Below are 22,629 nucleotides of genomic sequence, written 5' to 3'. Positions count from 1 at the left end.
CTGGATTGAACTCCATCTGCCTCTTCTCAGCCCAGTTTTGCATCCTATCAATGTCCCACTGTAACCTCTGACAGCCCTCCATAGTATCCACAACACCCCCAACCTTTGTGTCATCAGCAAATTTACTAACCCATCCCTCCACTTCCTCATCCAGGTCATTTATAAAAATCACGAAGAGTAGGGGTCCCAGAACAGATCCCTGAGGCACACCACTGGTCACCGACCTCCATGCAGAATATGACATGTCTACAACCACTTTTTGCCTTCTGTGATCAAGCCAATTCTGGATCCACAAAGCAATGTCCCCTTGGATCCCATGCCTCCTTACTTTCTCAATAAGCCTTGCATGGGGTACCCTATCAAAAGCCTTGCTGAAATCCATATACACTACATCTACAGCTCTTCCTTCATCAATATGTTTAGTCACATCCTCAAAAAATTCAATAAGGCTAGTAAGGCACAACATGCCACTGACAAAGCCATGCTGACTATTCCTAATCATACTATGCCTCTCCAAATGGTTATAAATTCTGCCTTCAGGATCTTTTCCATCAACTTACCAACCACAGAAGTAAGACTCACTGGTCTATAATTTCCTGGGCTATCTCTACTCCCTTTCTTGAATAAGGGAACAACATCTGCAACCCTTCAATCCTCCGGAACCTCTCCTGTCCACATTGATGATTCAAAGATCATTGCTAGAGACTCAGCAATCTCCTCCCTCGCCCCCCCACAGTGGCCTGGGGTACATCTCATCCTGTCCCAGAGACTTAGCCAACTTGATACTTTCCAAAGGCTCCAGCACATTCTCTTTCTTGAAGTCTATATGCTCTAGCTTTTCAATCCTCTGTAAGTCATCCCTACAAATCGCCAAGATCCTTTTCCGTAGTGAATACTGAAGCAAAGTATTCATTAAGTATCTCTGCTATCTCCTCTGGTTCCATTCACACTTTTCTACTATCACATTTGATTGGTCCTATTCTCTTACGTCTTACCCTCTTGCTCTTCACATACTTGTAGAATGCCTTCGGGTTTTCCTCAGTCCTGCTCGCCAAGGCCTTCTCATGGCCCCTTCTGGCTCTCCTAATTTCATTCTTAACCTCCTTCCTACTAGCTTAGATCTCTATCATTACCTAGTTTTTCGAACCTTTTGTAAGCTTTTCTTTCCTTCTTGACTAGATTTTCAACAGCCTTTGTAAACCACGGTTCCTGTACCCTACAATCCTTTCCCTGTCTCATTGGAATGTACCTATGCAGAACCGCACACAAATATCCCCTGAACATTTGCCACATTTCTGCCATGCATTTCCCTGAGAACATCTGTTCCCAATTTATTCTTCTAAGTTCCTGCCTGATAGCTTCATATTTCCCCTTACTCCAAGTAAACGCTTTCCTAACTTGTCTGTTCCTATCCCTCTCCATTGCTCTGGTAAAGGAGATAGAATTGTGATCACTATCTCCAAAATGCTCTCCCACTGAGACCTGACACCTGACCAGGTTCAAATCAAGTACAGCCTCTCCTCTTGTAGGCTTATCTACATATTGTGTCAGGAAACCTTCCTGAATACACCTAACAAACTCCACCTCATTTAAACTCCTTGCTCTAGGGAGATGTCAATCAATATTTGGGAAATTAAAATCTCCCACATGGCAACCCTATTATTATTACATCTTTCCAGAATCTTTCTCAAACTGCAGGTGAATTCTGTCATATTATGCTCACTGTCCCCTAAGGGTTCCTTGCCTTGAGCTCTCTAATCAATTTCTGTTCATTGCACAACACTCAATCTAGAATAGTTGATCCCCTAGTGGGCTCAACCACAAACTGCTCTAAAAAGCCATTTCGTAGGCATTCTACAAATTCTTCCGTTTGGGATCCAGCACCAACCTGATTTTCCCACTCTACCTTCATATTGCAGTTCCCCATTACTATTTTTTTTTTTGTTTTGTTTTTTTTTAGAGAAATACTGAGCAGTATTTATTTTATTATCCCAGTGTTACATGGTGAATTGACATACTCATACATAGGACATAAAAATAGCTGATGTTGACTGGCAGGCTCCATTTTGTACCCTGCCAATCATACGAGGACCCAAGACAATGCCACAAGCCAACCTCCACTGCTGCTCCCAATGAACCCCAGGAAAAGATAGGAATTCCTATCTGGAAAAGATAGGAATGTCAGATCACTGCTGACAAACATGCCTCACTCACATCCAGTGATCTTCATACACCCCATGACTATTGTAACATTGCCCTTTTGACCTGCATTTTGTATCTTCCATTGTGATTTGTAGCCCACATCCTTGCTACTGTTCGGAAGTGTGTATATAACTCCCATCAGCGTCTTTACCCTTGCAGTTTCTTAGCTCTACCCACAATGCTTCTACACCTTCTGATCCTATATCCCCTCTTCCTAATGATTTGATTTCATTTTTTACCAACAGAGCCAGTCACCCCCTCTGCCCATCTGCCTGTCCTTTCAATACAATATGTATCCTTGGATATTAACGTCCCAACTAGAATCTCTTTCAGCCGCGATTCGGTGATGCCTACAACGTCATAAATGCTAATCTGTAACTGTGCTACAAGTTCACTTATCTTATTCCATATAATCACTAAAGGCCCATTGCCTGTGGTCACCTTGGCCGGGCCCTGGTACATACCTATGAGAGGTGGGTATAGGTACTGGGTTTAGTAAGTTTGCAGATATCACAAAGACTGGTGGAGTTGTTGACAGTGTGGAGAGTGTCTTAGGCTTCGGAGTGACACACTCGGCACATCAAGGAAACCGGCCTTACACGGACTCTTAGTTCAGTCAGAGTGAAGCAGGGAGCTGAACCAGCCCATCCCTCGCCTTGGGCCCGACACCCTGACCTTTTCAAACAGGCCCAATGCCTAAGTCGATGGGTGAGTCCAGAACCAGAGGCCACAGTTTAAGAATTAGGGGTAGGCCATTTAGAACGGAGTTGAGGAAAAACTTTTTCACCCAGAGTGGTGGATATATGGAATGCTCTGCCCCAGAAGGCTGTGGAGGCCTAGTCTCTGGATGCTTTCAAAAAAGAGATGGATAGAGCTCTTAAAGATAGTGGAATCACAGGTTATGGGGATAAGGCAGGAACCGGATACTGATGGTGGATGATCAGCCATGATCAGAGTGAATGGCGGTGCTGGCTCGAAGGGCCGAATGGCCTACTCCTGCACCTATTGTCTATTGTCTTCTAAACATTGGGTTCCGTCGCTTTGATGCACTCTTCGGCCAGGACTCTGCCTCAATTCAGTTTGTACCCAACCTTTCCAATTCAGTTTGTACCCAACCTTTCCAATTTCGCCCTGTGCTTCAATTATTTCCCAATCTGTACCCAACCTTTCCAATTTCGCCCTGTGCTTCAGTTATTTCCCAATCTGTACCCAACCTTTCAAATTCAGTTTGTACCCAACCTTTCCAATTTCGCCCTGTGCTTCAATTATTTCCCAATTTGTACCCAACCTTTCCAATGCAGTTTGTACCCAACCTTTCCAGTTTCGCCCTGTGCTTCAATTATTTCCCAATTTGTACCCAACCTTTCCAATTTCGCCCTGTGCTTCAATTATTTCCCAATTTGTACCCAACCTTTCCAATTCAGTTTGTACCTAATCTTTCCAATTTAGCCTTGTGCTTCAATTATTTCCCAATTTGTATCCAACCTTTCCAATTCAGTTTGTACCCAACCTTTCCAATTTCGCCCTGTGCTTCAATTATTTCCCAATCTATACCCAACCTTTCCAATTTCGCCCTGTGCTTCAATTATTTCCCAATTTGTATCCAACCTTTCCAATTTCGCCCTGTGCTTCAATTATTTCCCAATCTGTACCCAACCTTTCCAATTCAGTTTGTACCCAACCTTTCCAATTTCGCCCTGTGCTTCAATTATTTCCCAATTTGTACCCAACCTTTCCAATTTCGCCCTGTGCTTCAATTATTTCCCAATTTGTATCCAACCTTTCCAATTTCGCCCTGTGCTTCAATTATTTCCCAATCTGTACCCAACCTTTCCAGTTTCACCCTGTGCTTCAATTATTTGAGCCTTTGGTCTTCCTCACTCTCACCAATGGGCCAGCTGCTTTGCCTGCCACATCCAATTGCCTCCAAGGTCAAAGGGAAGTTAGACTTGTGCTTGTAATGATCGTTTCCCAGAAAAAGTGTGATTAAAGGGTTGTTTTCCTTGTTTTATTAGCCACCAGCCAGAAGTTGCTGAGATTCATCAGTGCCATCTTAAACTACATCTAGCTATTCCTTGTATATACATATGCCTATCAAAGATTCTTGAATGCCAGTCTTATCTGCTTCTATGACTACCCCGGCAGCAAGTTCCATGCACTCACTATTATGTGTATATTAAAAATAAAGTTACCCCTCGCATCCCCTTCATACATTCCATTTGGGACAATACAGTAGCCTTGTGGTTACAATAATGCTATTACAATACTAGGAACCTGATTTCAGTTCCCACCACTGTCTGTAAGGAGTTTGAGCATTCACTCCATTACCACATGGATTTCCTCTGGATGCTCCAGTTTTCTCCCACATCCCAAAGACGTATCGGTTACATTGAGATTTGTTTATTTATGACGTACAGGTGCATTGAAGAATACAGTGAATGCAATGTTTGCATTAACAACCAACATATTCTAGGGTTTTGCTGGGGCATCCCACAAGTGTCGCCACATATTCCCATTCCAGTTGGTAGGTTACCGGTAATTGGGCAACACAGACTTGTTGAGGTGGAAGGGCCTGTTAACGTGCTGTACCTCTACATAATTAGCTAACTTTAAAGTGAGAGAGGGAAAGTTTGTTCTCCAGTATTTGTCATTTCTACCCCAGGGGGAAAAAATTCTGACCATCTACTCTATTCATGTCCCCCAATTTCTAAACTTCTACCAGGTCTCCCCTCAGCCTCCACTGCTCCAGACAAAACAAACCTATTTTGTCCAACATCTCTAATTCAGGCAGTGATCTGGTAACACACACAAAATGCTGGAGAAACTCATCAGCTCAGGCAGCATCTGTGGAGAGGAATAGTTAGTTGACGTTTCAGGCTGAGATCCTTCATCCTGATAAACATTTCTGCACCCTATCTAAAACGTCCATGTGCTTCTTGTGATGAGGTGGCGAGAAGTGTACACAATACTCCCAATGTGGCCTAACTGAAACTGGACAGCTGCCACATTACTTCCTGATCAGTATCTGTCAGAAAGGTGGAATCATTGCTCCAGCACTCCTCTCATGCTTTTGTCTCTGCAGGACATCCAAAATCACCGGCGCTATCGGCAGCAGCGCAAGACAGAGCTGAACAAGCTGAAGCAGACGCTGCGCAGGATGGACTCCAAGACGGCATTCTTTGAGGAGCAGATTGACTACTACAACCAGTACATTAAGACCTGTCTTGACAACTTGGCAGCTAAGGGAACGTAAGTGGCAGTGTTAGCAGAACAACCCACCTGCTGGTATCATATCCGGTCTCTGGTCCCCAGTCACAGCAGGTCAGGTTCTTCAAAGGAGCTGGATCTCTCAGGGCTTATGACATGATAGTAGCAAAAAGTAGAGGGTCAAAGGATTCATATCATCATACAGTACTATAGCACAGAAACGGGTACAATAGCATCAGATCGTCATAGACCACGACAGTACTGGAACAGTCCTTTTGACCCATCTAGTCTGTGCCGACCTTGTCTTCTCCTAGTCCCAGGTACCTGCACCTGGACCATAGCCCTCCATATATCTCTCATCCATGTACTGTATCTATCCAAAACTTGATCTTGAATGCTGCAGTTGAACTTGCATCTACCACTTACACTGGCAGATTGTTCCGAAACTTGTACTACCCTTTGAGTGAAGAAACTCCCCTTCAGGCTTCCCTTAAACATTTCACCTTTCAACGTAATCTTATTACACTTCTCGTTCTAATCTCACCCAACCTGAGCGGAAAAGTCCTGCATGCATTCACCCTATCTATATCCCTCGTCCTTTTCTATACTTCTCTAAGAAACACGCCCCCACCCCATTCTCCTGTACTCTGGGGAATGTTTTTGAGTTATAGGGGAAATGCTGGCCAGGCTAGGTCTTTATTCTTGGAATGTAGAGACCGAGGAAATATGTAGAACCGTAAGAAGAATAATTAGGTTGAGTGCACTCAGTCTTATTCCCTGAGAAAGGGAATCAAAAACTAGTGAAATTCAGTGTAAGGTGAGAGGGGAAAGATCTAAAAGGGACTTGAAAGGAATATTGTTCTGCAGTGGGTGTTACCATGCCTTTCAAGGACTTGGGGAGAGGAGGGAAGACAGGGAACCAATGGAGATTTGCCCAGGCATCAGTAAATGAGGAAACTCAAGGAAACAAAAGCAAGATGCCTCAGATCTGGAGCAGACTCAATAGGCCAAATGACCCAACTCCGCTCCTATGTTTTATGGTCTTTGACTGCAAAAAGGGTCAAGCAGCATTTGTGGGAGAAGTTAAAATGTGTTAGAGGCACAGATTGCAGAGATACTGCCTCTCAGCTCCAGTGATCTGTGTTTGATCCTGACCTCTGGCGCTGTCTGTGTGGAGTTTGCATGTTATCCCTGTGAACGTGTGTTTTTCCCGGTGCTCCAGTTCCCTCCCACATCCCAAAGGCATGAGGTTGGTGAGCTAATTTGCTGCTAGTGTGTAGGCGAGTGGGGTAACTGATGGGAATGTCAGGAGAATGGGTGACAGGCTGTCTGAGAGCTGGCAGACTCAATGGACTGCGATTTCTACACCAAAAGGAAGTGTGAAATATGTTTTGGACCAAGGATGTCTTAACAGAAATGGCTGAATCTTTTATTTATGAAATGCAAAATAGAATCACAGAATCGCAGAGCATGGAAACTGGCCCTTTGGCCCCACTGGTCTATGCTGACTCCAAGGTAGTCTCATTTCCCGTAACATTCTAAACCTTTCCAATCCATGTGCCTGTCTACCTATCTTTTAAAAGTTGTTATTGTACAACACGTTTCCTGTTGCGAGTCTGTGAGCCTCACCATGACCTCCCAACCTCTGTGCTCTGAGCTCTGACAAATGATGGTCACCGTGACAGAAACCACCTTCACCACACTCACCACCCTGTCTACCTGGGACTCCACTTTCAGGAACTATTTACCTAAACCCCAACACTCACCAGGGTTAACTTTCCAAAATGAACCCTGCACTTCATCGAATTAAACTCCATTTGCCATTCCTTAGCCCACTTTCTCAGCTGATCAAGATTCCCCTAATAGTTTTTATAACCTTTATCAATGTCCACTGTGCCTCTATTTTAGTATCATCTGCATGGGATAAATCTATCCTAATTTATGAAAATGAAATTATACTTGATAAATCTATAGTCTACCTGTTTTTGTTTGTAATATATCTGGATTTTTACTAAGATGAGATAGCTACAAAGATTTGGGGCTGCAGATGGGGGAGTAACCGTTGAGTGTGCTTGGAAATGTTCCTCCCAACTGTGGCACCTTGCGCCAATTTAATAAATCGCTGATGCAGGAATCTGGAACAAAATCAGAACACAGTCAACAAGCAGCATCTATGGAAGCAAAATATGCAAGTCAACATTTTGGCTCGAGACCCCTGCATCAAAACTGAGGGTAAAGAGGAGTGATGGCTATTATATGACATTACCATGTGAGGAATGGTGAGACAGGCTGTTGGGTGATGGGTGGAACTAGATGGGGAGGGGATGATGAGTAGATGGAACCAGATGGGAGGGAGGAGCAAAGAAAGGAAAGAATCAAGATGGACAGAGGAGCGTGTATAGGGGACAACATGGGGTGTAGGTCACTCACCCAATCACCTAGTTTCCTTCTCCCTTTTATGCGCTTCTACCCTCCCCTGACCTGGTTTCATCTGCCCATCATTCCCATCTGGTCCCACCCATCAGGCTATATCCTCCTCACCCACCCCCGTTCCAGTTTCAGACCAAGAAGTAGGCTGTTTAGGACTGGGATGAGGGAATTCTCTGGAAGCAGAGGTATTGAATTGAATTGACTTTATTTCTTACATCCTTCACATACATGAGGAGTAAAAATCCTTATGTTGTGTCTCCGTCTAAATGTGTAATGTGCAATCATAGTAATTTATAATAAATAGAACTGTCAACGTAACATAAAGTTCATGCAAATCAGTGTGAGTTCATCACTCTGATGGCCTGGTGGAAGAAGCTGTCCTGGAGCCTCTTGGTCCTGGCTTTTATGCTGCGGTACCATTTCCCGGATGGTAGCAGCTGGACTAGATTGTGGTTGGGGTGATTCGAGTCCCCAATGATCCTACGGGCCCTTTTTACACACCTGTCTTTGTAAATGTCCTGAATCATGGGAAGTTCACATCTACAGATGCGCTGGGCTGTCCGCACCACTCTCTGCAGAGTCCTGCGATTGATGAGGGAAGTACAGTTCTCATACCAGGCAGTGATGCAGCCAATCAGGATGCTTTCAATTGTGCCCCTGTAGAAACTTCCTAGGATTTGGGGGCCCATACCTACCTTCCTCAAGCACACAGCTTTTTACCTGGAGGACAATCACAGAACAGAAGAGTGCTGCTTAGTGGAGACCCCTCAGCCCCCAATGTTGTGCTGCACTCCACCATTGATCTCACCCTTTCCTTCTACACAGCTGTCCATTTTTCTTTCATCCACATGCCTGTCCAGGTTTCTCTTAATTGTCCCTATTGCATCAGCCTCTACCACCACAACTGCCAGTGCAAAAAGATCTGCCCCAACCTTTCCTCTAACCACCTTAAAAGAACGTTCTGTGGTACTGTATTAGCCATTGCCACCCCGGGATAAAGGTGCTGGTTGTCCAATCTGTCCGTGCCTCTTTCAATTTTGTACATCTCTATAAAGTCTCATCAAAATAGTCATAGTCATAGTCATACTTTATTGAGGAAATCTGGGGAATGGCGGGATGGGAAGGATTGTTTTCGAAAATCTCATGGAACTAGAAGATTAGCTGTGGTCAATGAATATTGGCAGATCTGAAGGTCTGGATGGCCCATTTTCATTCCTAATTTTGATGTTGTTTAATCAACAAAACGAAAGGATGGTGTGGATGGTGCCAGCCTTGATGTTAAACCAAAGTGGTTTCTCAGCCTCTGTACCTGAGTTGGAGCAGCCTTCGCTCAGCTGTTGGCACTTGCCATGTTCTGCATCTTAACATTTCATTCATGATCTTTGCAGAGGTCCTGGGAAGAAGTCTGCAGAGGCCAAGGGAAAGAAGAATAAAGTCCTGTCTCTGAACTACACTGCTGCACGACTCCAAGAGAAGGGGGTCCTGCTGGAGATCGATGATCTGCCCACCAGCCAGTAAGTCTGCCATGTTATTTCTGATGTCGATGTCAAGTCCTGCATAAGTTTTCAGAGGAGTATGAGCTGGAGAATATGGAATAGTTCCAGTCCTGGCAGATGGAAGGGAATGATGTGACTATTACAGGTCCAAACTCGGAGAATGAGAACAAAATGAATACACCGATGCATGGTAACAATGGCACCTGGTCACGTGCACTGGAATTAAAACAGAAAATAATGGAAACACTTTGTTGGTTAGGCAGCATCAGTAGAGAAAGGAATAATCAGCGTTTCACGTTCAGGTCCAAGTACAGATTTACTGTGGAGAGCATTCTATTTGGTTGTGTCACCATCTGGTATGGAAAGGCCATTAGACAGAAACAAACAACTACAGAAAGCTGTAAGCTCTGCCAGCTCCAGCATGGACACTAGCCTCCCCAGCATCCAGGACACCTCATAAAGCTGGTATCCATCATTAAGGACCCCTATCACCCAGGGAGATGTTCTCTTGGGGTACAGAAGCCCAAAGACACTCACTCAGCATTTCAGGAACAGCTTCTTCCCCTCTGCCATCAGATTTCTGAATGGACAATGAATGAACCCTCACTGTTCTTCCTCTCTTTTTGAACTACTATCGTATTTTAATTTTTATATATACATATTGTGATTTATAGTTTTTATTATGCATTGCAATCAATCTTCCCTCTAATTTTTTTTTCACAGCTGTTTGAACCAACTTTGCTCTGAGCAGGAAATTCTTACATGGCCTGAAAACTGCGCAGCACTTTATATTAACATCATATAAAACAAAATTCCAGCTGCATGACAAGAAATGCTATGTGCATGAGAGCTTCTCAGTTACTGTGTGGCCACGCACCCACACAGCTTAGAGGGAGCAGTGATTGCAATATACCGCTGCCACCAAACAACAAACTTCACGACATATATCAGTGGAATTAAACCTGATTCTGAAGTTAGATTCAGATTCATTGTTTAAACACAGTGAAATTTGTTGCTTTGTGTTAAACCAACACACCAGAGATTGTGCTGTAGGCAGCCCATGTGTTACCATGCATTCTGGTGCCAATATAGCATACCCACAATGCTCAGCAGAACACCACAGAACGCAACAAGCCCAGTTCCTCCCTCCCACCCTCCCACAAACATATGCTTCAACCCCAGGGCAGGTCGTCTTGGGCCTGCAGCGGACTCATGAATTCATAGACATTAATCAGCTTTAATGGATTCTCTCATAAGATAAAATAACATAAAGAATAGGAGCAGGAGTCGGCCATCTGGCCTGTCTAGCCTGCTCTGCCATTCAATAAGATCATGGCTGATCTGACCATGGACTCATCTCCACCTACCTGCCTTTTCCCATAACCCTTAATTCCCTACTATGCAAAAATATATCCAATCACGTCTTACATATAATTACTGAGGTAGCCTCCACTGCTTCATTGGGCAGAGAATTCCACAGATTCACCACTCTGGGAAAAGCAGTTCCTCCTCATCTCTGTCCTAAATCTACTCCCCCGAATCTTGAGGTTATGTCCCCTAGATTTAGTCTCATCTACTAGTGGAAACAACTTTCCTGTGTCAATCTTATCTATTCCTTTCATAATTTTATGTTTCTATAAGATCTCCTTTCATTCTTCTGATTCCAGCAAGTACAGTTCCAGGTGACTCAATATTCTCCTCATAGTCTAATCCCCTCATCTCTGGAATCAACCTGGTGAACCTCCTCTGCAATGCCTCGAAAGCCAGTATATCCTTCCTCAAGTAAGGAGACCAGAACTGCACGCAGTACTCCGGGTGTGGCCTCACCTGTACCCTGTTCAGTTGCAGCATAACCTCCCTGCACTTAATTTCAATCCCTTTAGCCAGCATTCTATTTGTCTTCTTGATAGCCTGCTGCACCTGCAAACCAACCTTTTGTGATTCATGTACAGGCATTCCCAAGTCCCTCTGCACAACAGCATGATACAATTTTTTACCATTTAAATAATAATCTGTTTCATTTTTCTTTCGAAAGTGGATGACCTCGCATTTATCAGCATTATATTCCATCTGCCAGACCCTTGCCCACTCACTTAACCTATCTATATCTCTCTGCAGACTCTCCGTATCTTCCACACAATTTGCTTTTCCACTCAATTTAGTATCATCAACAAATGAAGATACACAATACTCAGTCCCCTCTTCTAAATCGTTAATGTATATCGTGAACAGTTGTGGGCCCAGCACCAACCCCTCTGGCTCACCACTGATTGCCAACCAGAGTAACACCCATGTATCCCAACTCTCTGCTTTCTATTAGTTAACCAATCCTCTATCCATGCTAATACATCAGCCCCAACTCTGTACGTCCTTATCTTATGGATAAGTCTTTTATGCTGCACCTTATTGAATGCCTTTTGTATATCCAAATAAATAACATCCATCTGTTCCCCTCTATCCACTGCGCTCATTATATCCTCAAAGAACTCCAGCAACTTTGTCAAAGAGGACCTGACTTTGCTGAATCCACGCTGCGTCTGCCTGATGGATCCATTTCTTTCTAGATGCCTTGCTATTTCTTCTTTAAATTATCATCAAAGCCTCTACTTTAACCTGTCATTTCTTTCAGTACCCTGGGATGCATTCCATCAAGACCAGAGGACATCTATCTTCAGACCCACAAGTTTGCTCAGCACTACCTCTCCTCTCTCAAGAATGTAATAAGCTGTTGCTGGGACCTGCTCTTGCCTCTGCTAGAGTAGTTATAATTGTTATCTGCTTCCAGGTTCAGGAACGTTATCTTTGACATTGTGCAGAGCGAGGTGGCGGGGACCTTCGAGGTGAAGGCTCGTTTCATGGGTGTGGACATGGAGAGGTTCCATCTGAAGTATCAGGTAAGATCTGTAGCTGTTTCCCACATACAAGCCCTGCTGATTCGGGCAAGGGCTGGTAATGTGAGGGTTGCATCTATCCAGACTCGACAGCTGTGGACTGTGTGGTGAAGGTGGATGGAGCCCAGGTAGGTCAAGCTGACTAAAGGGAATGGTTTGTATCGGAGGCTGTCAGCCAGGGGCGTCACTCGTAAAGTAGTTTTCTAATTCGAGGCTGGGCATTAAATGTACATGATGATCCATATATAAAACAGTGAATAATGCATTGGACATACTGATGTGACCCAAACCGTCTCTTTGTCATTCAACTTGCAATGATCCTCACAGTGAGTTGATTGACTGACTGCTGGGAAGTATTACTGAGCTGTATCAGGGTTGCTTATAGATTCATACAGCATGGAAACCGGCCCTTGTGTCAAACTGATCCATACTGACCAAGGTTCCCATACAAGCTAGTCCAATTTGCCTACATTTGGCCCATATCTCTCTAGTCCAAGTACATTTTAAATGTTGTTAATATACCAGTCTCAAGCACCTCCTTTGGCAGCTCGTTCCATAGACTCACCAGCCTCTGGGTGAAGAAGTTGCTCTTCAGATTCCTGTTAAATCTCTCTCTCACTTTAAACCTGTGCTCTCTAGTTCTTGACTCCCCAACCATGGGAAAAAGACTGGTTATCCTCTCTCCAGTTCATCATCCTTCAAGGAGCCATCTTTTCAGTAAATGGCAGTAGACCATTTGCCTCTTGATGGCTTACAACATTTACACAGGCTTTGCTTTCCAGCAGAAGTTACTGGAAAGCAGTTAGGGATTGAGCTGTTTTGTTTGTCTTCATCCCCCAACCCAGGGGTCTCGCAAGTCCACGACTTCCCGTGAGACCATAAGACATAGGAGCAGAATTAGTTCTGTGCTGTCCAGCCTGTTAAGGCTGGTCTGCCATTCAATCATGGGTGATTTATTTCCCTCCCAACCTCATTATCTCAGGTCAGGGATGAAACCAGTAGTCTTCCAGAAATGCTTCACTGGCTGTGAGGTCCACTGGGATTGCGAAAGGGTTTATCAAAATGAAATACTTCCCACCGGCCTCTGCTCCTTAGGAGAGTATCTCCTGTGGTCGTCCTTCTCCACTCTACCCCATTCCAGTGCTGCAAAGTATGCCTGAACTCAGCAATTGCCTCTCTGAACCTCATTGCCTCCTTTAAAACCTGGCCCTTTGGTTAGGGTTTTGGACAGCATTTGCAATCTGTCAGTTTTGTTTGATAATGCTCATATGAAAGAAATGAAATAAAGACAAAATGCTGCAAATAATCAGCAGGTTGAACAGCATCTGTGGTGAGAGAAACTGAATGAGCCGAAATCAGTAATCACTCTGACCTATCCTGTCTGAACTTGAAGCATTTCACTCACAGAAAGCAGTCCTGATATCATCAAACTTTCTGACTTGGCTGGTTACTGGAGACTGCAAATGAGGAAATCGGGAACAACGTACAAAATGCTGGAAGAACTCAGTGGGTCAGGCAGCATCTCTGGGTGGAACAAATAGTGAATGTTTCAGGTCGTAATGAGTCTCAACCCAAAAGGTCGACTGTCCATTCCCCTCCACAGATGTTGAATTACTCCAGCTTTTTATGCGTTGTTTCTGGCGAGGGTGGTACTGTTGTGGTCTGGTGAATTGACTTCTCGAACTTTAGTCATTCTGAAAAGGTGAGAGGAAGGGAACGAACAAGATCATGAACATGAGATTCTGCAGGTGCTAAAAATCAACAGATATGGGAATCTGGAGCAACACACAAAATTGCTGGAAGAACTCAGCAGGCCAGGCAGCATCTATGGAGGGGAATAAACAATCGATTTTTCGGGCCAAGACCCTTCAGTTGATTCCCCTCCATCGATGCTGCCTGACCTGCTGAGTTCCTCCAGCGATTTGTGTGTGTTGCTTGGGATGAAGCAAGAGCTGGCAGGCAGTAGATGAATCCAAGTGAGGGGGAGGGGAAGAGTGGAAATAGTGACAGAGGCTTAGGGTGGTGTGTGCAGAGCTGCAGGTGGTGCAACCTGTTTGGAAAGAAGGCGGAACATGGAACCAGATAAGGGAGGTGGAGAGAAATGTCAGCTGTCCATTTCCCTCCACAGATGCTGCTCCACCCACCGAGTTTCCCCAGCTCCAGTTCCAGTATCTGCAGTCTCTTTGACTATAGCTTCTCAAACTACTGAGTGTTTCCAGCACTTTGTTTCATATTTCTGAATTCCAGCATCTGCAGTTGGACAAGCGCATCACTGTTGGGTTGGCCAAGCCAAGTGCTCATTTTCCCTACTGTTTCCCCAGGATCTTCTCCAGATGCAGTACGAGGGAGTAGCTGTGATGAAGATGTTTGACAAGGCCAAGGTTAACGTGAATCTGCTGATCTTCTTGCTCAACAAGAAGTTCTTCAAGAAATGAGTTGCTGTCTCACTCTATTGCTTTTGCCGCCCAAGATGTAACCACGTGCTTCTGCTGTGCAGACACAACTAGCATTAGAACATACCATGGTAGATCACCTTTGGCACACCAGTGTGTCAATACACATATATAGTTAATATATTGTTGCTTAAAAGTAACCTCAGACTCTAACAGCTTGGAGAAAGGAATTGAGAATCATGTCCGCTGTGCTCTTTACAAAAGGTTTATTGTTGAATCTGGAATCTCAAGTCTTCAAGAACATGTGGGGCCAAATCCCCCGAACAGCATCGCCAGTAGCTCTGCCGGTAATAACAGATTTATTTTCTCCACCTTGTGCCTTGGGATTATCCTCCAAACCTCCCCTGTGTGATTATGGGGATCTACAGCCATTTCCTTGGGGTCCAGAACCTTGATTCCTGCTCTTCAACCCACTCTTTCAACCTGTCACCTGCTACTCATGTTTTAAACTGAAGTAGGTTATGAGTTACCGTGGGTGTGCAGTGGGCCATCAGGAAGAGGGAGATGTAGGGGTCAGATGCAATCCTCTGCTCCCAACCAGTTTGGGGGCTCCAAATGGAGGAGAAGTAGGTTCTGTTTTATCCCAGTCCAAAACTCTAAACCTCGTCTGTAACTGCTGCAGCTCCACTCTGATTGGATTGGAAAGTTGCCTGTTGACTCTGAGCTCCATGGTAAATGCTTGGTGAACCTAACCAAGTCTTGGTGCTACTTGATTGTTAATCAGGACCACTGCATCTGCAATTATATTTGCTTCATAATTTTATACTTAGGATGGAGTTGCCTCCATCCCTGCGGGCCCTGAGTTATGTCCCTCAGGAGAACTTTGTGCCATAGGGACAAACTTCTGTGGCAGGAGCAATGTTGACTATATTCTTGGCATGTTATGAGGTCTTCACACTGAATACCTTCAGTAGGGACGCAGCCCCCACCCCTGGCCTATTGTATCCTGTTACCGGAGCCATTGAAATACGCACCATGCTTTTGTTGATTGACGTGGTAAGACTGGGACCTTCAGGGTTTTTATGTGTATGTCCCGTTATAGGAGGGAACACAACAGGCAAAAGCCCATTTCTCAGCAGCCACAGTACTCTTTTGTGAGGGGCTGCAGCAGTTCAGTGCTTTCTGCTATCTGCTCTCAGTTGCATAAGCTAAAGGAAGTGTCCAGCGTTTTAAACCAAGAACTGGTCGCCCCTTGGATGTGACCAAGTAAGCTGGAATACTTTGCAGCTCCCTGTGGAGGGAGAGGTCCCAGGTGCCGTGTAACCAGGGCGCACTTGAAGGCGAGGCGGTGGAAGGAATGAACCAGTACGGTTTGTTAGACCACAGCTCCCAGCCAGCCTCAGGTGGGCTGCCCTTGTCCCTTTGTCTGATGGCCCAGCCCATGTTCTGAAGGAGTGCTTATCACTTCACCCCAGCTTGGTTGTAGATTTCCCCATTCATACAGTAAGATCAAACTGGTAGTTACTGTCAGCTCAGGCTAACAGCCTGCTGAAGGTGTGCCTTTCAATCTGACCCAAACTAACAGGGTGAAAGAGTGACATTGGACCAGGTTTTCTGCCTGTATCACTCCCCCATCACCCTGAGTGAAACAGTGACTCCTGTTATTTATTCTGCTGTTTTCCTCCATTATCTTAAATTGGTCAGCTGATAGTTGATGAGAAAGATCTAATTCAATGTTTCAATTCGTGGTACAAACTATTTTATCAAAGTGTTGGGATTTTGTGTGTAACGGTTGTAAAATTTTACTTTTTTTTTTAGAAGACCTGCTCTGAGCAGCAGTGTACAATTGTACCCACTGATCTGGCAGCTCGAGTAAGTAGTTTGTTCAGACTGTAAGTTAAACATCCATGGCTATATTGGGATGAAAGAGCGGGCATTCTGTTGGATCTGCCCTGTAACAGTATCTATTCTCCCAAGGTTGCTGTCTGTGTAAAGAAGTTCTGATACTTTACATAACTCCCCCCAAGCTGTCCAGCCATTCACTGTGATTGGACCAAGCCTCAGCTCCCAGTTCCCCATGGCCTTCAAAGGCAGGATAGTGGATGATTTCCACACAAAAAGAACAAGTTGCTGAAAGAATTCATTGGGTCAGACAGCATCTGTTGAGAAAAATAAATGGTCTGCATTTCGGATCGAGACTCTTCATCTGCACGTAAAGAATAGAGGGGAAGTGCAGGGCATAGGTGGATCCAGGTAAGGGGGAGGGTGATAAGTAGATGCTGGAGGTAGTGGAGGGGATAGATGAAGGTAACAGAGGGCTGCTGATGGGAGAGTGAGGCAGGCATGGCAGTGGGCCGGACACGAGGAGGGGAGCCATGGTACACTGAACCGAACTGACTGTCATAGCTGCAGGGCTGATGATACTCAAGACCTAGCTGGTGCCTTGAAGCCTCTCACTGCCAGGGTGGTGGGTGGAAGGAGATAAGTTAGTGGTAATCATTCCAGTATTGAGGGAGTGCAGAAATTTGTGGCCTGGATACATTTTTAACGGTTTAGTTCTGGAGCACCTCCCACATAGCCAGGATCTTGATTGAGATTTAGTGACTGACCTGAAATAACCTCGTCCCTCTCACTGACCTCTCCCTGTTTGTTTACCCTTCAGTTTGTTAGAGAAGGCAGGGACTTCGGGGCTTAGACTGCCACCACTCTCTTCCCCTACCAATAATCAGCAAGAGTGGTCATTGGGGCATCCAGTCGAGGTAGCCAGTGAATTGGAGCAGGTTATTAAACAACCATGGACCTCAGCTTGGTGGGCCCAGATGCAGCTGGAGAAGGAAGTTGGTCTGACCAGCAGGTCTGACTCCAGTGTGAGTTAGATGATCTAGATTGTTAGACAGAAACCAAAAGATGAACTTTTGTGCTAGCAGTGAGGTTAAATTTTCTGATGGTCACTTTTTAAAATTTGTACACTATCATAAAGAAATCATGTTTTGTTTTAAATGGTACAAAAACGGTTGAGTGTAACTGAACTGTTTGTGATCAAGATATTTGCTAAAATCACTACATTTTGTAACTGGAGCTTTTACATGTTGCTCCTTCTGTCTCGTTCTTTAACTCTGTGTTGTTCTTGGAGTTTGTCATTTACTCACAGTGCAGTGTATTTTAATTTGTACATTATAGCTGCAGGCTACACAGTGCTTTGGTGCCTTTAGTGCATCTGCAGAATGGCTTTCACTGCTCAGTCCAGATACAGCAACAGAGGAGAGCAAGAAGGATGAGTGTGTTAGTGTTACAGTTCAACGTCAGCCTGAATCCAACATACGGTTTTGGAATGCAAGTCTCTCTTCTGCTGTGGGAGATTCACACTGAGTCTCAGACTGGCAGATGCAAGCTTGTGGTTTCAAATGGTCCATATGTTGACACCATCTTCAAAATCAGTCTTGATGTGTGAAGTCAGCAGACATCAGCTGTGGAAAATGGAATAATTCTGCCTTGCCAATAATTTGACTGAAATTCAGATCAAAGCACCTTGAATCTAAACCCTTGTCTTTTGACCTTGAAAACCCTTTTCTGTGTGTTTATTTCTCAAAATAAATTAAATATCAAAAACAAGAATCAAATTGTGTTTCAATGGTTCAATTTAATGTCAGAGGATGTTTACAGCATACTACCTGAAATCCATACTCTTCACAGGCATCCACAAAAGAAAAACCCCGAAGAATGAACAACAGAAAAACGTTAGGACCCCAAAGCACCTTCCTCCCCATGCACAACCAGTAGCAAAGCATGAACCCTCCCCCAATTGTTCCAGCAATAAAGCATTAGACACGCCACCTCCCCCCACCACCGACCATGCCCCCAGAGACCATAATCGAGAGTGCATCAAAAACCTCGACATCTCAATAGGCCCTCCCTCACTCATGAGGGAGAGACAGACATTGCTCCTGACACAGCAAGGGGGGAGCCAACAGCTCCCTGTTTTGACGTTACAGTCTGCAGCGTTGCTTAGTCAATCTCCCTGACTTACTCTCGGTCACCATCGAGAGAGATCGCGATCACTTGAGTGCTGAAGCCTTTGACAGCAGCACGCGCTGGCTCAATGTTTTGATCTCCCACGACATTTCATTCGGTGACATCAGCAAGGAATCAGGTCGTCCACAGGACTGCACCCTGGAGGTGCATGTATTCCAGGCCGCCCCAGGAGATACAGAAATGCAGGCCACTCGATAAGTTCTGAAGAGCAAGAACCCACTGTCTGTGAAGAACGTAGTTTGAACGCAGCTGTAGATCACGGAATCTGACAGGATCCCAGACGCCTTGAAAAGGGGGTAAGAAAGACATGAGAACAGAAGATTTAAACTGTTCTGTGGATAAACTTGAAGAAGTCACCCAGGTTTGCTGCCTAAGTGAGAAGTACTCCAGACCTGACGGAGTGCACTGGTCACTGAAGGAGTTGAGTTGACCTTTAGTGGGTCTGTGAATAAAACTCCATGCATCTTCATAGTGGGCAAATCCAGAGAAAGTGGGGGTCTGCAATAAATGCAGGTACAATTCCATTTTTCCTCTGTGAAAAGTAATGGAGAATCCATCATTGGCTTAGCAGCTCAATGAGCTGATCAAGGATCTACCTTATCGTTACATGCATTTACATGCATGAGGAATTTGCTGTGGTGTGATGGTGTGACATGAAAGGTAAAACAAAATTCAACAATTATATTAAAAATAAGCTAGGTTAAAGCATGGATATGGAATAAAGTGTGGACAAATACATAAATCGCAGCATGTATTTGCAATGTAAACAGCATTATAAAAAGTGGTTTAAAGTGTCTCCAGTGCAGTGACTGAGATAATACATAGAAGGGGGTGGGGGTAATTAGAATGGTTGATTAGATTAACAGCCCATGGGAAGAAATTTTTAAAGTGTGGAGTTTTAGTTTTAATGGCCCTATAGAACTTTCTAGAAGGAAAACAGACTATGTGACATTTCCATAATAAATACAAGGGTTAAGGTGCTATCCAAATGTTAATAGGGGCTTGACTTCACATACATGCCTCAGTAGTCAACAGACTGCAGGTCTGCTGTCATGACCTTCCTGGGCCCTTGACAGCTCAAGGCCCTCGACTTCTTCAAGTCAAGCACCTCCTTCTCCAAGTGCTTAATCTCAGACCCACCTCTTGTTTGACCCTATCACGTTATAAGAACATGAGGAGGGATGGGGCATAGGCTATTTGGTCCCTTAAGTCTGTTCCCCTGTTCAATAGTATCTTTGCTGTTCTTTAGTGTTAATATTCAGGTTTATTTATTACATATACATCAACACATACAGTGCAGTGTGTTGTTTACATTAACAACCAATACATTTCAAATGCAGATTGAACAGCATAGAAACAAGGCCTCAGCCTTTTGGGAGGAGAGGGGTGACATAGCAGCATAGCTTTAGTATAACGTTATTAGGGTGCTAACAACCCGGGATCAATCCCTCTCACTGTCTGTAAGGAGCTTGTATGTGTTGGTAGGTCACATGCGTGTAATTGGGCAGCATAGGCTTGTTACTATGCTGTTTTTTTTAAAAAAAGCATCCTCAGATATCCCAGTAGATTAAACAAACATGGTTTCACCTTCAGTATCCCGAGCTGGCTGTGCTCAATCTTATTTTCTGAGTGACTTAATATTAATTGTTTCTTACACGTTCAGCAGTCATAAGTTCAGGCTAATGGATCTTTGGTGGCCCATTCTTTGCTCCCGCTCCCTATCCTATTCTAGAGTCATGGAGTCATGCACACGTTAAATGCCAGAGGAACTCAGCAGGTCAAGCAGCATCTATGGAGAGGAATAAATAGTTGTCATTTTGGGTTCAGAACCTTCAGGACTGGAAAGGAAGCTAGATATGAAGGATGGGGGAGGGGAATGAGTGCATGACAGGTGAAGCCAGGTGAGGTGAGAAGCTGAGAGGTGATAGGTGGAAAAGGTGAAGAGCTGAAGAAGAAGGAATCTGATGGGAGAGGAGAGTGAACCATGGGAGAAATGAAAGGAAGAGGGTAACCAGATAGAGGTGAGGAGAAGAGAAGCAGAAAGAGGAATGGAAATAGAGATCAGGGAGAAATTACCAGAAGTAGGAGAAATTGATGTTCATGCTGTCAGGTTGGAGGCTACCCAGATGGAATATGAGGTGTTGCTCCTCAGGCCTGAGAAAAGGAATCCATGTTCATACTGACCTTTTTGCCTTTCCACACTAATCCTATTTGCCATATTAAGACCATATCCTTCTATGCCTTGCCTGTTTTAATCAGCTGCCTAAATGCGTTTTGAACATAGTGATTGCATCTCATTCCCACCACTTTATCCAGTTGTTGGTGAGGTTACAGATGGAGTACTATGTACAGTTTTGGTTACCATGGTGTAGGAAAGATGTGGCTAAACGCGAAAGAGTGGAAAGAAGATTTCCAAGGAAGCTGCCAGGATTCAAGGGCCTGAGTTGTAGGAAGAGGTTGGAAAGGCTAGGACTTTATTCCTTGGAGTGCAGGAGAATGAGGGGCAACCTTATAGTAATGTTGAAAATTACGAGGTGAATGGTGGCGGTCTTTTCCTCTAGATAGGGCAGTCCAGTACTAGGGGGAGCACACACAAAATGCTGGAGGATCTCAGCAGGCCAGGCAGCATCTACGGAAGAGAGTAAACAGTTGTCATTTCAGTCTGAGGCCCTTTAACAGGGCTGGAGGAAAAAAATGAGTCAGAGGAAGGAAAGGGAGGAAGAACCACAAGGTGACAGGTGAAACCGGTGGGTGGGGGGTGGGGAATGAGGAGTGAAGTAAAGAGCTGGGAAGTTGATTGGTGGAAGAGATACAGGGTTGGAGAAAGGGGAGTCTGACAGGAGAAAACAAGACCATACAAGAAAGAAAAGAGGGGGAGGTGCACCAGAGGGAGAAGGTGGTAGGCTGGTAAGGAGATAAGGTAAGAAGGAAATGGGAATGGTGAAGGAGAAATGGGGGGTATTACTGGAGGTTCAAGAAATCGATCTTCATACCGTCAGGTAGGAGGTTACCCAGACGGAATACAAGGTGTTTGCTTCTCCAGCGACAGTAGAGGAGGCCATGGACTGACATGTCAGAATGGGAGTAGGAAGTGGAATTAAAATGGGTGGCCACTGGGAGATCTTGCATTTTCTGATGGACAGAGTGTAGGTGCTTGGCAAAGCGGTCTCCCAATCTGTGTCGGGTCTCACCCACCGATATACAGGACACCACACCAGGAGCACTGGATATAGTAGATGATCCCTACAGACTCAAAGGTGAAGTGTTGCCTCACCTGGAAGGACTGTTTGGAGCCCTGAGTGGTAGTGAGGGAGGAGGTGTAGGGGCAGGCGTAGCATTTATTCTGCTTGCAAGGGTAAGTTCCAGGAGGGAGAGATGAATGGTCTTGGGAACGATCCCTGCGCAAAGCAGAAAATGAGGGGCAAGGAAAGATGTATTTGGTGGTGGGATCCTGCTGGGGATGGTGGAAGTTGCAGTGGGGTGGTAGGTAAGGACAAGAGGAACCCTATCCCTGGTGGGGTGGCAGGAGGATGAGGTGAGGGCAGATGTGTGCAAAATGGAAGAGATGTAGTTGAGGGCAGCATTCATAGTGGAGGAAGGGGAAACCCCTTTCTTTGGAGAAGGAGCACATCTCTTTAGTTCTGGAATGAAAAGCCTAATCCTGGGAGCAGATGCGATGGAGATGGTGGAATTGAGAGAAGAGGATAGCATTAGGATGTCCCTTCCTACCTACATCAGTGCCACTCCACATGCTCTTGATCTTTTCAACTGATTTCAAGTTTTCTGGCCCCAATCATCTTATTTTCACTACGGACGTCGAGTCCCTAGACACCTCCATCCCCCACCAGGAAGGCCTCAAAGCTCTCCATTCCTTTCTGCATACCAGACCAACCAGTTCCCCTCCACCAGAATCAGATTTATTATCACCGGCATGTGTCGTGAAATTTGTTTACTTAGCAGCAGCAGTTCAATGCAGTA

The 22,629-nt window shown here is 44.8% G+C and overlaps 1 protein-coding gene across 1 annotated transcript in view; it reads left to right on the top strand.

The window, feature by feature from the left end:
* Positions 1-18,200, top strand: part of LOC134343085 (ras GTPase-activating-like protein IQGAP1) — a 230,576-nt gene extending 212,376 nt beyond the window's left edge. The window contains exons 35-38 of the mRNA XM_063041967.1: positions 5,285-5,451; positions 9,228-9,353; positions 12,121-12,229; positions 14,548-18,200. Of these exons, the coding sequence (XP_062898037.1) occupies positions 5,285-5,451; positions 9,228-9,353; positions 12,121-12,229; positions 14,548-14,661 (516 nt within the window). The 3' untranslated portion in view covers positions 14,662-18,200. The remainder of the gene's footprint in view (positions 1-5,284; positions 5,452-9,227; positions 9,354-12,120; positions 12,230-14,547) is intronic.
* Positions 18,201-22,629: the final 4,429 nt, after the last annotated feature.

Source organism: Mobula hypostoma, chromosome 2 (assembly GCF_963921235.1).
Source record: "Mobula hypostoma chromosome 2, sMobHyp1.1, whole genome shotgun sequence".
NCBI classification, from domain to species: Eukaryota; Metazoa; Chordata; class Chondrichthyes; order Myliobatiformes; family Myliobatidae; genus Mobula; species Mobula hypostoma.
This window is presented reverse-complemented; position numbering and strand designations above follow the sequence as displayed.